Source organism: Hippoglossus hippoglossus, chromosome 10, assembly GCF_009819705.1.
Source record: "Hippoglossus hippoglossus isolate fHipHip1 chromosome 10, fHipHip1.pri, whole genome shotgun sequence".
Classification (NCBI taxonomy): domain Eukaryota; kingdom Metazoa; phylum Chordata; class Actinopteri; order Pleuronectiformes; family Pleuronectidae; genus Hippoglossus; species Hippoglossus hippoglossus.
Genome location: NC_047160.1, coordinates 15,070,886 through 15,086,818, shown reverse-complemented (window position 1 = coordinate 15,086,818; position 15,933 = coordinate 15,070,886). Strand labels below are relative to the sequence as shown.

At 42.1% G+C, this 15,933-nt stretch overlaps 1 protein-coding gene across 2 annotated transcripts; it reads left to right on the top strand.

Annotated features, from left to right (window-relative positions):
• The first annotated feature begins 10,870 nt into the window (after window positions 1-10,870).
• On the top strand, window positions 10,871-15,208 carry hrh2a (histamine receptor H2a). Of its 2 annotated transcripts, none has more exons than XM_034598628.1 (4): window positions 10,871-12,317; window positions 12,513-12,684; window positions 13,371-13,541; window positions 14,560-15,208. In XM_034598628.1, exons 1-3 carry the CDS (start codon window positions 11,312-11,314, stop codon window positions 13,378-13,380), a joined length of 1,188 nt encoding a protein of 395 aa, XP_034454519.1. In that variant the 5' UTR covers window positions 10,871-11,311; the 3' UTR covers window positions 13,381-13,541; window positions 14,560-15,208. The 2 variants fall into 2 exon arrangements, with proteins under 2 accessions (XP_034454519.1, XP_034454517.1); XM_034598626.1 differs by having other exon boundaries at window positions 14,557-15,208.
• The last annotated feature ends 725 nt before the right edge of the window (window positions 15,209-15,933 follow it).

The window sequence follows — 15,933 nt, the reverse complement described above, 5'->3', positions numbered from 1 at the left end:
AGTAAATAATAAAAAAATTCTGCCATTTTCTTTTTTACGTTAACAAAATCTGACAGAATGCAAGTTGCATTTGGGATCACTTCTCAAATCTTCATGAAATAAGTAGCTTATTCCACACAGCGTAATGTTGTTAAACCTCAGAACCTCATTCAAGTGTCTGCAAGAACTGTCCATTAACTCCGTAAGTGTGCAGGTGTGTGTTTTTACATTTTGTTTGACACTCACAGAAAAATATTTAAATGATTACATATCTCCTCTCTCTACTCGTGTAGTTGGAAAACACATGAAGATGCTGCAGCTGCGATCCTGCTTGCAGCAATTGGTCGTCTTTTTGAGAGTACCCCATAATCTGTGTCGGCTTCAATGGGCAGAAAGAAGCTCAAGCAGCAGGAAGAGAAAATGTGAAATGAGGAGGCGTCGATTTGTTCCAGAATTTGCTCATTTTTCACAAATTCTTTATAAAGGCTGGTATTCCTATCTGATCAGCTTCTAATTCTGAGAACGTCATCAACACAACAAGCATCCATATCAGTCTGGGCCTTTATAAATATCACTGACTGCTTCCACGACTTTAATTATCGACCGCACTTTTATAACATCAAGTGGAAAAGATATTTAGCATCCAAACACTCAATTTCTTATCTATAAATAGTCGGTCAGTCCTAACAGACAGTTTGTCTATGTAGCTACTTACAGACCCTCTGGTTAAAAGTCAGTTACAAAAAGCGGAGCCACACATGTAGAAAACAGATAGAAGGAGAGCTTTCGGTGATAAGAGCCAACGTAGGTGTCAATGTGATGTAAACAAAAACATGTGATCTCCGCGGCGTTGTTCATGTGTGACAGGCAAACTCCCAACAAAGTCTGGACCCGATGCTGCGGACGTCCTCCGGAGTTCGTGTCGGAGAACGGCTTCCGTCAGCTCTGTGATAGACTGATGACGCTCTGCGCCCCCAAAATCTGCTGGGATTGGATCAAGCCAAGAAATTCTATTTCTGGTTGAGTGATGCAGAATTTGACATTTTTATCAGACATTTATCTTATATTTTTCTTTCTGTTGACACAAATGTATTTATTGGTTTAAAACTCCATTGGTCAGTTTTTCTTTAAAAAGCATTTTCTTTCGCCGGCTTCATTCTCTCCATTTGACGTGTCGGTTTGGATTTGAATTGACTGTATTCCTGCGGGTAACAAATGACTGAGTTCATTAGAGATGATGTCATTACTTTGTAAATCCAAAAGAGGGTGGTAAAGTCCTAAATCGTTTTTTCAATTTTTGATTTATTCTCCTGGAATGACTTCAGCTTATCTTAGCGAGACATGATGAATATTTTTAAAAACACACTCTTGACCTAGACTGGCTACAATTAAACTTCACATATAAACTATTTATATTCAAATGCCAAAGCCATGTGAGCTACCACTGCCAACTGCCTTGTTCACACAGGGGCCCAGAGGCAGACAAGCTATGGCCACACAGAAGACCCAGTGTTGGCAGGTATTCTCCACAACTCCGAAACATCACAAGACATTCTGTTGTTATGGGAACAAGAGGGGAGGCGTGTCAACACACTGTGGGTTTAATACTGACAGAGAGGTGAGCCCAGACACGTTAACAAGTTCAGTGTGTGCATGTGACACTCAGAAATTCAGTCACAGAATTAATGGGCATTAGAAAGGGAGGGCGGGAGAAAGACAGGCAGATGAAGGAAGCAGGAGACGAGGACAAAACAAAGAAATGATAAAGAGAGATATGTTATCACGACGTGGAACAAAACTGGGGCATTGTTGCTGTGACTCACAAGGAGAAATCAGGGTGGAGCTAGAAGGTGTGTAGAAAGAACTAATGTAAGATGGAGCAAAAGATGGAGCAACATACAGATGAGGGAATAAAAAGAGGCAGCAGGCAGAGGGACGGTCGGGAGGAAAAGCACTAAGAGAGAGACAAAGAAAGATTAAGATATGAACAAGGGCTCTGGAAACTGAGACAGAGCCAAAGACAGAATGAGAGCGATAAGGAAAAGGGAGGCAAAAACGAACAAAAGGTATGAAAAGAGAAGTGATAATGACTTATGAATGTTAGCCTGAAGGCCAGACGATAAATTGACGTTGGAAAGGAAAGCGAAGCCACGCGCGGGGCCAGCCAGGTCACATGAAAATAGATACAAAGGCTGAGTAAAAGGCTGCACCAGAAATAGAGATGGATTTATAACTCTTTGTGACCCATCGGGGTCACTGACATCACTCCTATGAAACTGGTGCCAGTTCTCATAGATCTACCTCCAAAGCCATCCAGGCAGCCATCAGAAAAAAACACTCAATTATTAAAGCGTAAACAGAGCGGAGGCATGAGTGTGTGCATGAGAAGAAAAAACCTTAAATACAAAAAAAAAGAAAAGATGCCTGCATGAAAAGCCATTCCCTCCCGCGTCTCTCCTCGCTACACAGCAGACGTATTTGCCAGCAATTCCATTAGGCCTGAATGCAACTGGTTGCTTGGATTATGCAGGTAATACAGGCCCCGTCTCCAAAGGCCAGTGTTTGTTGAGTAGAACCCACTTTATCGCCGCCGCTGGCACATGCAAGTTCGACGGCATGATAAGAGAATGGAGGAGCTATTAAAATAATTTCAAAAGCAAATTACTAGCAAAGAGAAAGAGAAGAACAATAGGAGTCACACGGAGAGTGAAAGAAAAAGAGAGAGAGAGCTGAGTGAGTCAGTGGAGCTCCCTCTCTCTCTCTCTTTCTCTCTCTCCTCTCTTTCCCACACACTCACACACACTCATTAGACACACAAACACACACACACACTTGGTGAGCGAGACTGTTTCTGTCGTCACTCCGAGAGCAGAGCAGAGCGGCGGGGGCAGTCGTCACACAAGGACAGAAGCAGCCCTGAGGTGAGTTGATCAATTCTTACTTTACGTAGGTTAAAAAAACATATATAATATGTTTTACCTTTGCATGAGTTGTACTCCATTGTCGCTCCAGCTGTACATTTGTGGCGTATGAGTATCATTAAACTCCACTCCAATGACTGATTCACTGATGCACATTTCAGCAGCCAAGCAAGAATATTACAGAGAATAGTCACAGGGGGGGAATTTAAGTAATTCAATATTTGTCAAATAATCGATAAGCCCTAGAATTTAAATCTATGAAAATATACTTTAATTCTCTTCAATCATGCAGTCGTCAGTAACAGCTTTTGTTGCATCTATTTTATAAGTAAAGGATGTGGTAAAGAAGTGTCTGTGTGTGTATGTGTGTGTCTGTCTGTCTGTCTGTCTGTCTGTCTGTCTGTCTGCGTGTGTGCGTGCGTGCGTGCGTGCGCTGTGAGGCTCAAAGAATCAAAAGTTGCTGCTCTGAATTTCTGTCTTGTTTTGGATTTGTGTTATAACTTAACTCAGATATATTTGTGTGTGGTTGTGGAGAGAGTCCAGAGTCTGATCCGGAGTCTGGTGCGAGCATGTCAACTATGCACAATGACAAATATACAAAGGGGTCATTTAATCAGTCCAGAAAATGAGGAAGTGAGATTATTTTTTCCGTGTTTGTGCGTGGGCATGTCTGCGTCTGTGTGTACGTGACATTTTTGCAAAGTGAGGACAGGTTAAGACTTGGTTTAAGGGTTAGAATTAGGTTAAGGTTAGGGTTTAGGCATTTCGTTTGGATGGTTAAGGTCAGTGTAAGGAGTGTCCTCACTAAGACAGAAGTTCAAACGTGTGTGTGTGTGTGTGTGTGTGTGTGTGTGTGTGTGTGTTTATAATGAAACAAATTTGTCTTTTGCTTCAGTTCTTTCTTATCTTCTAGTTCTACATTTTAACTTCAACTTTCCACTATCTCACACTAACACAAATAATATCTTGTTCCCTCATTTTACACTACAGAAGAGTGTATGGAGTATGCATGGTTCATTAGAGTGATGCTGTTAATTTCTATCAGTAATTTGTTTTATACATTCAGCTTTCACTGCTGCAGCCTTGTGTTTCTGTTGGTTGTAGGAATTAACCTGGACAAGAACACCGTCAATCACAAGACGTGATGGCAATATCCTCTATAGAAGGTAAATGGACATTAACGACCATTAAAATGTCGCAGGTCATTATTTAAACATGGTTATCTGGGAGGATTAACCCAGCCACATCACAAAGTGAATCTGCAACGTCTGCATCAGCAGAATCAACCGCTCGTGTGGAGACAGGATGTGGTTAGGTGTCATGACTTGGTCAGGGAACTGTATGAGCAGTTCAGAAGTGCAACTGTGAGATATGACAGGAAAAGTGTTGATTGTGTGTTTTTCCATGCAACGCTCTCTGTGTCTGTACATGTAAGTGCTTCTTAGGTCTGAGGTGTGGTTGGGAGCTTCGATTTGTTGACATAACAGAAAGTGTGGCGAGACTGACATATTGAGGGCAATCCATCGCGACCATGTGACCTTAACTTGTTTGTGTAAACAAGTCGGTTGATGTGTGTGTGTGTGTGTGTGTGTCACAGCGACGCATGCTGTGGGCGTCTATACATATTTTATGTGTCTGATCCCCCTGTCTGCGGACGTGTCTGTCGCTCTGTGTGTGTGTGTGTGTGTGTGTGTGTGTGTGTGTGTGTGTGTGTGTGTGTGTGTGTGTGTGTGTGTGTGTGTCTGTGGTGTTTTCACGCTTTGTCAAGATTCCACAGCTTCCCTCCACTGCTCTGGACACACAGCGGTTACCAAGCAACCTCCATCCCAGACCACTTCCCTCTCTATCCAGTGTCTCTCTGGGTCTCTCTGTCAAGGACAAAAGCAAAGACAAACAGGAAGACTTGCACACACCCACGCGCACACACACACACACACATTCATATCCACCCAGATTCCCCCCCACACACACACACACACGTATCCACCCAGAGCCCCCCACCACATTCATATCCTCCCAGAGCTCCCCCACACACACACACCCACACACAATCGCAGACCTCGGCACATTCACAAAAATGCAGACAGCTATAGATTATTTTGCAAAAGCAGAGGAAGTGAACGAGCCAAGTACTTGCTGCTCAATTGAATTAGAATAGAATAAATGAAGCATTCAAACGTCTGATTGCATTATGTTGCTCTGAAATTGCTTTCAACATCTGTCTGCTTTTTCAGTGCCGCAGTCGCCGCTAAATGCATGTGTATTGACCCCGATACCAGTTGAAGATCCCCTGCTTTCCCTTTACCGGTGGAAATCTATAATAAAAAGAGCCGCCGCTTCTAAATACCTGTAAGAATTCCACTCTCACATTTGCATTTGTCTAATGTGTGGACACATTGCGGCAGGATCGCAGAGACCAGGGATCTGGTTTGGTGCGTCAGCTTAGGACCAACAGGTGGCAGATGCACCAACTGAGGACAGAACGAATGCATGAATGAGCGAATGAGTGAATGAATGAGTGTATCTCAAGTATCCTGACTAGTCTGTAGCAACCAAATAAAAAAGGTTGATTTCACACCTGCCGGCAATTCAGAGCTCATCTCAATATTTCTGTGACTTGAGAGCCAAGGATCGACTCATTTCCCCCGACTCCGCGTAAACATCTACAAATACATATCTTTGAATTTGCATTAATACGCAAGATTACTGTGATTACCAATGGCGCTGAAGAAGAGCAAAAATTACTCATCCGTTTCCTAAAAGACACATCTGGCGGGTAAAACAAAAAAAGACGCAGGACGAGAACTTGCTATTTAGACCATCTTTAATTCAGACAGCGGGTCCCAGCTGAGCGGCAAATAACCTCATTACTCATCTCTGAGCTCCGACCAGTTCTTTTCTGCCTGCGCTTCAATCTCAATACCCAAATAAGGCTCTTTGCACCCAGCCATTTACCGACTAATAGAAGATCTACATGGGGCAAAATTAAGCCCATTTGCATCTCTTTGTGCTGGGTGATCGGAGACAAAGAGAGGAAGCTACCGAGGAGCTCCTCAAAGTTAATCACCTGTTTCATCCCTGTTGTGTCCACCAGGTGCTCCGTGTCACCTCAGATATTCAGATCGACTAGTCCTGGGGAAAAACCTGTGAAGCACTGTCCTCTAAACCACAAAGCCACGAAACAGCTTTGTCCTGCAGAAAGCCCCTGAAAGCAGAGCAACCTTCACATCCTGTGGACAACACAGTACTCAGCACTCATCACAGTCCTCAAAATCCATTACCAAGACATAAAGTATTTTTTGGGGGTTGTGTGGAACTGTGGTCATGCACGGCCATTAGTGTTTATTTTGTAAACAAAAACCAACAACAAATATGTTTGTCAATGACCTTTTTTCAATCAAGATGAGACCCTGACAGTATTAAACAATAACTGTGACGTCAACATGCAGTAATTTCATTCATGAGAAAAGAAGCTAAGATAAACATTTGGTGAATTTATTTTTCATTAATAAAAAAAAAGGACAAAAACTGAGCATTATATATATATTATATTATATATTATATATATTATTATATATACACACACACACACACACACGTTATAATGTAAATGTCCTTAAAATGAAAATTCACTACTTATCTACTCACCACTATGTATTGCAGCCAAATCCAATACAATTGAAGTAAATGGTGACCAATTCTTCAAACGTAAAAAAAAACAACAGACAAAAACACAACATGCCTCCATACTGCTGCTCCTGTGATGTCGTCCAAGTGTCCGTATCCCAGATGTTTTTTTTGTTTTTTTTTTACATTTGAAGAAGTGGTCAGGATTCACTTCAATTGTATTGGATTTGGCTGTAACACCGTTTACCCCTGAGACTCCAAAAGTGTTTTGCGGACTCAAACCACCACCCAGCCATCGGCATTGTGAATGAACCTTTGGGTGAACTATCCCTTTAGTGGCTGCAGTGCGCTTCTCTCTTCCTGTGCGCTCAAATCTGATCGACTGTCTGATGATTTTGCACAACCCGAATGAAACTCACCCCATTGTTGAACCAGACCATGGCTGTAGGAGACTGGTATAACACACAGTGAAGCGAAAAGAACATCATGGGTTTACAGTTGGACCAACAATAAATAAATAGAGAGGAAAAAGTTAGTGAGAAGTTTTGTGGTGAGAGAGGCCCTGGGAAGAAAAACACCAAGCTGTCTCTTGAAGGCTCTGGAGGTTACCTAGAGTGATGATTTGGAGTAGAGTTACTTCACCTTTGATGCCACATTGCTCCAACTATTAATGACAGCGGATTAATATTATCTATTAGCATCAACAAAGGGACATAGCTACACTGTTTGCAGATGAACATTCAGTCTCACTGAGGTCAGTAGCCCAGTTGGCTAATGTTTTACTTAAGACAAGTTTGTTTTGGTGCATTAAACAAGCATAATCCACATTGAAGCACACATCTTAATTATCATACACTTTTCAGGAAAGGGTAGTTGAATATAGCCTCTCTGTGAATCTTCTGGTTATTCAAATGCACAGACAGCGTATAATATAGAAAATTGGTCTCTTTGTCAGTAGATGCTGTCCAGGTCTCTCTTTCTGATTGACTCATATTGTAAAGAGTCAGATTGCACTGGAACTCATCTTTTTTCCGAGACTTAATAGTTCAAAACAAAGAAATAAAAATCAGATTTAAAAGCAACTTACTGAAGTTTGAATGAAATGTTCATTCATGAGTTGACAATTTTAACACTATAGCCCTACAAGTGCCCACGTATCCACATGGGTGTCTTCGCTTATATACACAGATGCAGTAACACTCACCATCGTTTTCCATTAGGAACGACTAATGAGAAGTTTGTGAAAGAAAACAGATGGTCAGAAATAACGTGGCACACTTGTACATTACCGATGTTGTATTTACCGCACGGCTGCATCCCGCGTACTCAACATTAAGGTGAATGACTTTTGAATGAAGTGTAGTTTGTACTGCGACACGACTCGTTTGCATGCTTGCATGTATTAAGAAAATGTCTTGTGCTTCTCAATAAGTGAGGGGGCAGGGTTGTATATTAATGTGGTTTTATTAAAAGATAAATGTTTATGCAAAAATAAACACAGGAAACGAATACGGTTGTGCTCTCACACAAATTTGCTGCAACATGGGAAAAGGAACTAATGCATTTAACAGAGGGCAGATAACAGTGTGTGACCGCACACACAAACTCACGCACGTGCACGTGCACACACACACACACAGACACATGCACACGCCCTTGTATACATTAAGTCCCAGGGTTGAGACAAGGTTGTCCTGTGACCATATGTGGACATTCCTCGCCGACCCGTGTTGGATCCACGCCAAACTTCATTCCAACTGATGTGCGCGTGCGTATGTCCATGTGTGCGTGTGTGTGTGCGTGTGTGTGTCAGTGAGAGAGACATATTTTGATGATGAAAACAGTTGAAACATGTGGCCTCGGACTCACTCTAGCTTTTACAGACCGAGGCGTCGCGAGCACTTGAGAGCTGCACTTCATACGTTAGTGGCTGTGCTATCAGTGTTTGCTCTGGACATAGTTCAAAGCAGCGAGGCTGTGACAAAAATGTGTCCACAGAATAAAAGAACTGAAGATTGGAAGAGTTTAAAGATTAGATCCGGGGGGGGGGGGGGGGTCTAGGTTACCTGGACCTCGATTTAATCAAAACCTGTATCTCTCTCTCTCTCTCTCTGGGTTCCTTTTCGTTGTATCTTCTTCTGTCACTCTTTCTTGTCGTCTTCGTGTGAAGCTGGGGAGTCCATCTCCTGACATCTCTCTCTCTCTCTTTGAGGTGATAAGTGAGTGGCTCTGGACCAAGTCTGGCAAATGTCCCGACATCCATTACAGTGTTAGAAAATAGACGAGCAAACATTACCCACCACCCACTGACGCAAACGCATGTTTTTCCACACTTTGACTTATCAGGTACTTCTCCTCATTCCACCAGGCACACATTGAGAACTCGTGCCAATACTGAACGAGTTCACAGAGGACACAAAGCACTGTGACTCTGTCGACAAGGACTGGGTACGACACAAACATTTGAACAGTATGGATCAAATATTGAAGTATTTCATGAGAAAAACATAGATTACAAACAAGCCTTTTTACATATTCATGGGTTGATATTGTATTCAATATACTCTAGTCATATTTGACTGAACAGCTTTCACCATCCAAACCTACTCGGCGCAAGATGTCCATCTCTCTTACAAATTATATCATTTAGAAATATATCATGTGTATTGTTCCAAAGCATTTTCAAATTGTTATCAAATTTAACAATACTGCAACCAAGTCCAAACCAGTGCAAACATCCCCTGAGCTGCAGCAGATTTCTGAGAGACACTCTGCAGCCACACTGACTGTTAAAACTGCTGGATACTGGCTTGTTTTATACAGAAAACGGCTGCTATGAAACAAATGAACATTATAAATAACAAACTCCTTCATGGTTAACAGCAACAGGCATTAGAAAACACTGGTCTAGCCCTTATAACCATAGATACATTCATATATGTCATGTATGATATATATAATGTGTGAACTATTACTATGGTGGTCCGTATTGACTTCTTTACCATCATAGATCATACGTGCAAGAATGTTTTTTTCACAACTCTGCAATTATAAAAGCCAGAGGTTTTGTGTGTGTGTGTGTGTGTGTGTGTGTGTGTGTGTGTGTGTGTGTGTGTGTGTGTGTTTTCCAGTAATGAGTTCCAAAATCTGTTGATGCAGTGACAATAAGGGAACTTATCCCCATAACGTTAATCATTAAACTTTAAGGTGAAGATGGTTTTAAGGTAAGGTTAAGGTTATGTTGAGGTTAGGTTTAGGTTGCAGTTAGGGTTTGGCAAGTAGTGACTATGGTTGTGATTTGAGTTAGTCTCCAGGAAATCAATGCAAGTCAATGTAATGTCCTCTGAAGTCATGGAGACGTGCGTGCGCGTGTGTGCATGTTAAATTCATTAAATACTTGGATTTATACAAAGCAGGGACTATCAAGCAGGGACTATCAAGAAACCAATACATAATTGTGAAGTTGTATTAATTCATATTCACATATATTAACTTTTTCGTGAGACTATAAAAGTCTTGAAAAAGGAATAACACAATCTTTATCTTACAAATCACAAGCTGAACTTATGAGTGATTAAACTTACACCTGCTCGACTCAATACACGCATGTCTTCTGTGGCTACAGCCTTATTTGGTGTGGTATGATCACAAGCTTAAGGTGGTTGTGATAAAAAAAAAAAAACTTCATAAGTCAATAAACTGACTTATAACGTCAAACATAAATCAAGAGTTTTCTTGTTCCAAAGGCAGATTTTTGTTCAAATGCTTCCACCAAACTGAGTCATTCTGTCAGTAGTCACTAATTTATTAGTTTTATCAGCTATCAAAGAACTGGCTCCTGAATAACTTTTTCTTGTTGTAATTTAATTTCCTTTTATTTTCCAGCTCATGAGAGTTTATCCAGTAATACTTTGGACACAGTTCATCACTATAATCTATCATTTAATCTATTTGTATTAATCCAAAAAGAAGCACAAAGGCCACATTTAAGCTGTAGACAGCTCATGAATCATAAGCGCAAAACACACAAGAATTTATCAAGAAGGATATTTTTCTCTTAATTTTAACCAGATGTTGTAGCTTAACAGTTTTAAAGTTACAGGTATAAAACTAAAGAGAGAGGTCCGTGTTGTTAGATGTATTTATAGCTTTGCAATATGTCAACTTGTAGAAAAAAAAAATGTATGACCACCTGTGTTTCTCCTCTCAGTCCACTAGGTGTCACCACAGCCATAGAAGATGGTATTGAGGCCAGGGTGATGACATGGACCACTATGAATCAGCCCCTCTCACAGGAAGCTGATCGACAGCCATCGCTGACGTTTCATCTGCAAGGCGCTGATCCTCAGTACTCAGTGGCAGCATTTGTCAAGAGACGACGGTTGATCAACCAGATTGTTGCAAGAGTTTCTGGATAAATAATTGTCAAGAGTGCGAGAACTGGTGGAGTTGAGTGACGGGAGAGTTGAAAGCCATGGTTTGAAGAGTCAAGGCCAAACAAGAACAGAAAGCAGTAAAGTAAATTAGTGGCTAGGACAGAAGAGACGGAGAGATCACACATGGATGTGATCTTATGTCTCGTATGACCATGGAGACATTGAGACAACTTTACAAATGGGAGCACAGAAACCCTCTTAGTGAAGGTTATATATAAGCTTAAGGCCTATTATGTGAATTCCTCCTCTGTAAAAAGTACGACCTCTTATCTTATGTAAAACTGAGAAGGAAACACAAAGCTCTGGCCATGACGTCATCTCAGCGTCTCCAGTGAAGCTCCAGCTATAATGTGGTCAAAAGTGATGCTGGGCGTCACCCTGTCCCTCCTCATCCTTCTGACTGTCAGTGGTAACGTGCTGGTGTGCCTGGCCGTCTGCGCCTCTCGACGCCTCCGCTGCCTCACTAACTGCTTCATCGTGTCGCTGGCTGTGACGGACCTGCTGCTCGGCCTCCTGGTCCTCCCCTTCTCCGCCCTCCTCCAGCTCAACGACGAGTGGCCGCTCGGCCCCGTCTTCTGCAACTTCTACATCTCCATGGACGTCATGCTGTGCACCGCCTCCATCCTCACGCTCCTGGCCATCAGCGTGGACCGCTACCTGGCGGTGACCAAGCCTCTCAGACATGCCTCGCTGGTGTTGCCATGGAGAGTTGCGGTGGCCATGGCCAGTGTCTGGACAGTGTCCGTGGCCGTGTCGTTCTTGCCCATTCACATGGGGTGGAACACAGTTAATGGGACAGTGCAGAACCGTGGGCCCTGGGCTTCGGAGAACAAATGTCGCTTTGAGCTGAACAGACCCTACGCACTGACTGACTGTCTTCTTACGTTCTTCCTGCCTCTGGTGGCTATGTGCTGGACCTACCTTCAAATACTCCGTATCGCACGGGCACAGGCCAAGCGCATCATCAGTGCCCGACCCACTTGGATCACTCACTACAACTGCAGGAACAATTCCTCCACCAGCACCACAGTGGTGTCCAGTGTTACGGCGGTGGCTCTGCGGGAACACAAAGCCACAGTGACGCTGGCTGCAGTAATCGGGGCTTTCGTTGTGTGCTGGCTGCCTTATTTCATCCTGTTCACAGTGCTGGGCCTAAAGGAGCACCCAGACCCGAGCTCAGTCCCAGCATATTCCATTGTGTTGTGGCTGGGTTACACCAACTCAGCCCTCAACCCTATCCTCTATGGAGCCCTCAACAGGGACTTCAGGTCAGCATATGCCCACCTACTGAGATGTCGATGCCCTGTTTACAGTGGATGGAGGAGCCGGCAGCCGTCTCCCACTATCACAGCAGGTAAAGCTGCAGACAGAGATTCACGTATGCAAGTAAATGTTGAGCTTAATATAAGTGGAGTTCCAGAACTGGTTTAATCGAAGAGTAGACATGTATTTCTGTCCAACATAATAGTGCAACCGGTGTGATTTCATCATATGTTCTCATCCCCAGTATCTTGAGTTTTTACGTTTCTCTTCTTTCTCTCCATCTTAGGCAGGGAGCAGCTCACAGAGGTGACGCTGCTGTGTGGCCACACTCCCCCCACGTGCAGAGCAGGTCTAACAGATCAAAGCTTCATGCTTCAAGAAATGAACAGCAGGACAAACACAGCAACTATCCAGTTTGCAAATGGCACTACTGCCACAGATGTCAATGGCAAAGAAAGGTAAACTGTCAGCCACCATGTACATTGTCTGCAAGGCAGAGAGTGGAATGCGAACAAATCATCATATAAAGATAGACCATCAGAGAGCGTATCGCCCAACAGTCCCTTTATGAAACCAAATGTAAAGATCACGATTTTTATTTGGATCTGCACCAAATTTCATAAATATCCATCCCCTAAACATGCCTGATTCTTTTCATCAAGATCCATGGATTATTCTCTGAATACTTAAAAAAACACAGCATCTCGCATTGTTCGAGAAAAGGGGAAAATAAAAAGTTCCTGGATCACTAATCTGGATCCGCACCAGAATTTCATGGGTGCTTGCCTGACCCATACCACATCAGTCCACCAAGTTTCATACTAATCCATCCAGTAGTTTGTGCGTAATTCTGCTAACTAACAGACAGACGGATAAAAAAAAACGTCTTCATAAAATGATGCTTCACATTGAAATTGTGTTATAAATGCTCCGAAACACATATTTCGATCCACTGAGGCACATACTGTAAACTGAAAAACACCAAAAACAGGCACTGATCGATGCATTAAACTGCTTGGATGTGACTCCTCATACTACATACATAGTGTGTAGTTGCACTAAATTAAAGTTTCACTACAAAACACAGAATCCAATGAGTCGCACAAAAACAAACGTGTCTTCTCTCATCTCTTATTGCACTCAGGTCGTGCTGAGCCTGTGCTGGTGAGGTGGATGCTGTGGTTACAACACAGAACCAGAGGAGGGAAAAAAATTAAATAAACACCAGAGAGACACAAGGATGGACCAAGAGAAGATTTACAGCCCCTCTATTTGGAAGCTTTCAGTGCCACGGCAGAAGCACATAACACACCAGGTAAGTAGATACACATACTGACATCCCCACACACCAGACACACACCACGTCTGCCCAGCAACAAATGAACTGTGACACCCAGATCCTAGCAGTGACATCCACGGTGCATCAGGCCATATGGCAACATGCACATTAGGCCAAGAAATCTACTTTCAGCGCAGAGGAGACACATTATCCACTTTCACATCCTGCCTTTGTTTCTTTGTTCACGTTTTTACCAACAGTACAAATGCCTCATTTAGCTTATTATGCATGTTCAGTAAGAAGGTATTAGTTAAAGCAATAAAACTACAGCAGACGTTTGTTCTGTTTCACTACCAATACACGGAAAAGACGGCCACACAGCTCTGTAGCATTTGGCACAAAAATCCATCCTGTGCCGACACACAATTATCTGTTCATTTATGTAGCGCGTGCGTGTACATATTTCATCACACGACACAACGCCACCAAAATTCATCATGTCAACTAAGCAGAGTCGTAAGAACTGAGAAAAAATGCACAAGATATTCGTCATGTCTTTACAAAAGGAGAAATCCCCTCGCAGGAAGGAAACATTACGTCTAACTTTACGATGTTATCAAGTATTTCTTTGCAGTTAATAGTGAAGTCAGTGAGCGAAAAAGAGAATTTACTGTTAACCAGGTTTTATTGTGAACCTTAAAACGCCTCTTGAAATATTTGTTTCAGTGTCGCACTTACTCCTACATTAACCAAATCATTAAAAGTTTATGCATTTTTGTTTATTTGTTCCTTTAGCAGCAAAAACTATAAATTGTAATTTATGGGAATTGGGGGTTTTAAAAACAGTATTAGCCTATTACATAACTTTTAACTACTCTATTACCAATACTACGATTATGCCTTATACGTGAAAGCTGATACTACTAACAAATCGCCAAACCAAGAGTATAGGACCTAATCCACACACACAACAACGATAAAGGGAACAATTATTTTCTGAACAGGGAGACAAACTTTTGATCCTCTTCATGTGTGTGTCTCTCTCTGTTAGCAGTCACTGTGTCCACACTGTAGCAAAGAAAAACAGGAGAGAATCGGGCGTCAGCAGCTCCACACCTCATTGGAAAGAATCAGCGGCTCAGATACAGCCGGACGCGATCCGTCCAGGACCGGACAATCCGAGATGCTTCGACGTGGAACAGACACATATTCCACTGCATCCGACCACGTGCCGCCCTGACACGCTCCTGAACTAACTGTGGTTAGTGTACCAGCTCTGGAAGACTGAGACCAGCCAGTTGACTCGCCGCTCATCAATCTCATGAAGTACAATTAGTTTAACTGACTCAAGACTGCTCCCCAGTGGAAACACAAAGTATCACAACGTTGACAAAGCAAACAGACTTCTAATTAAACAAATGGGTGTTTCACAACATCAGATAACGGAACGGAGAACGTGATGAATGGACTTTTTGAATGTGTTAAAATGTATGACATTTGAATGTTGAGCATATGTCAGGCTAATGTCATGCGTCGGTTTTGAAGAACGTAGCTGCCTCCAGAGTTTGACTTTACTGTTGCTCATTCAATGACATGAAGCTGCAAATGTACTGTATATATTGTATTATACTATATAATATCTGAGACTTGAAATGTTCCTCTAAAAATGACCATATTGTACAAATAAAGAGCAGCTTACATGGACAATGTAACATTTGCAGCCATGTTTTGAAGGTATTAAAAAGGGGCCGTGTATGATCAGGGTTTGTTGGATGATGCAGTGAACACTGTATGAGCGGCTCAGACTATACAGTCCAAGTACATTGGAAACACTTCATCACAGCTGTCAACACACATTGCCTCAAACTATTGCCACTTTAACCTTTTCCATACTTCAAGCTATTTCCTCTGAGGACTGACATAGAAGTGGATATAAAAATATACATCAACGCCAGGTACCAGCTGGAAACATGTGATGGGAGAAAGTGTACAACCTGCTAAACCACACGAATACATTTGTATTCACAGCAATTACATACATGTTGAGTCAATTTTTGATTTCAGATCTTTGTAATCTTTTTTTATTTTACTTATCAAGTGTAGTTTATAGCTGAAAATGGATCTTTTACATTTCATTACATATCATTTAGCGGACGCTTTTATCCAAAGCGACTTACAATAAGTGCATTTAACCATGGGGGTACAAACCCAGAACAGCAAGAATCATGTAAGTACATAAGCTTCAAAAAAGCCCAACTACAAAGTGCTACATGTAAGTGCAATTATTGTTTTTTTTTTATATAAACACCAGAGTCAATGATGGTTATTAGACATCATCTTCTTAACCAAGATGTAGTCAGAAGAGATGTGTCTTTAGCCTGCGGATGAAGATGTCGAGCCTTTCTGCTGTTCTGATGTCAATGTTCCA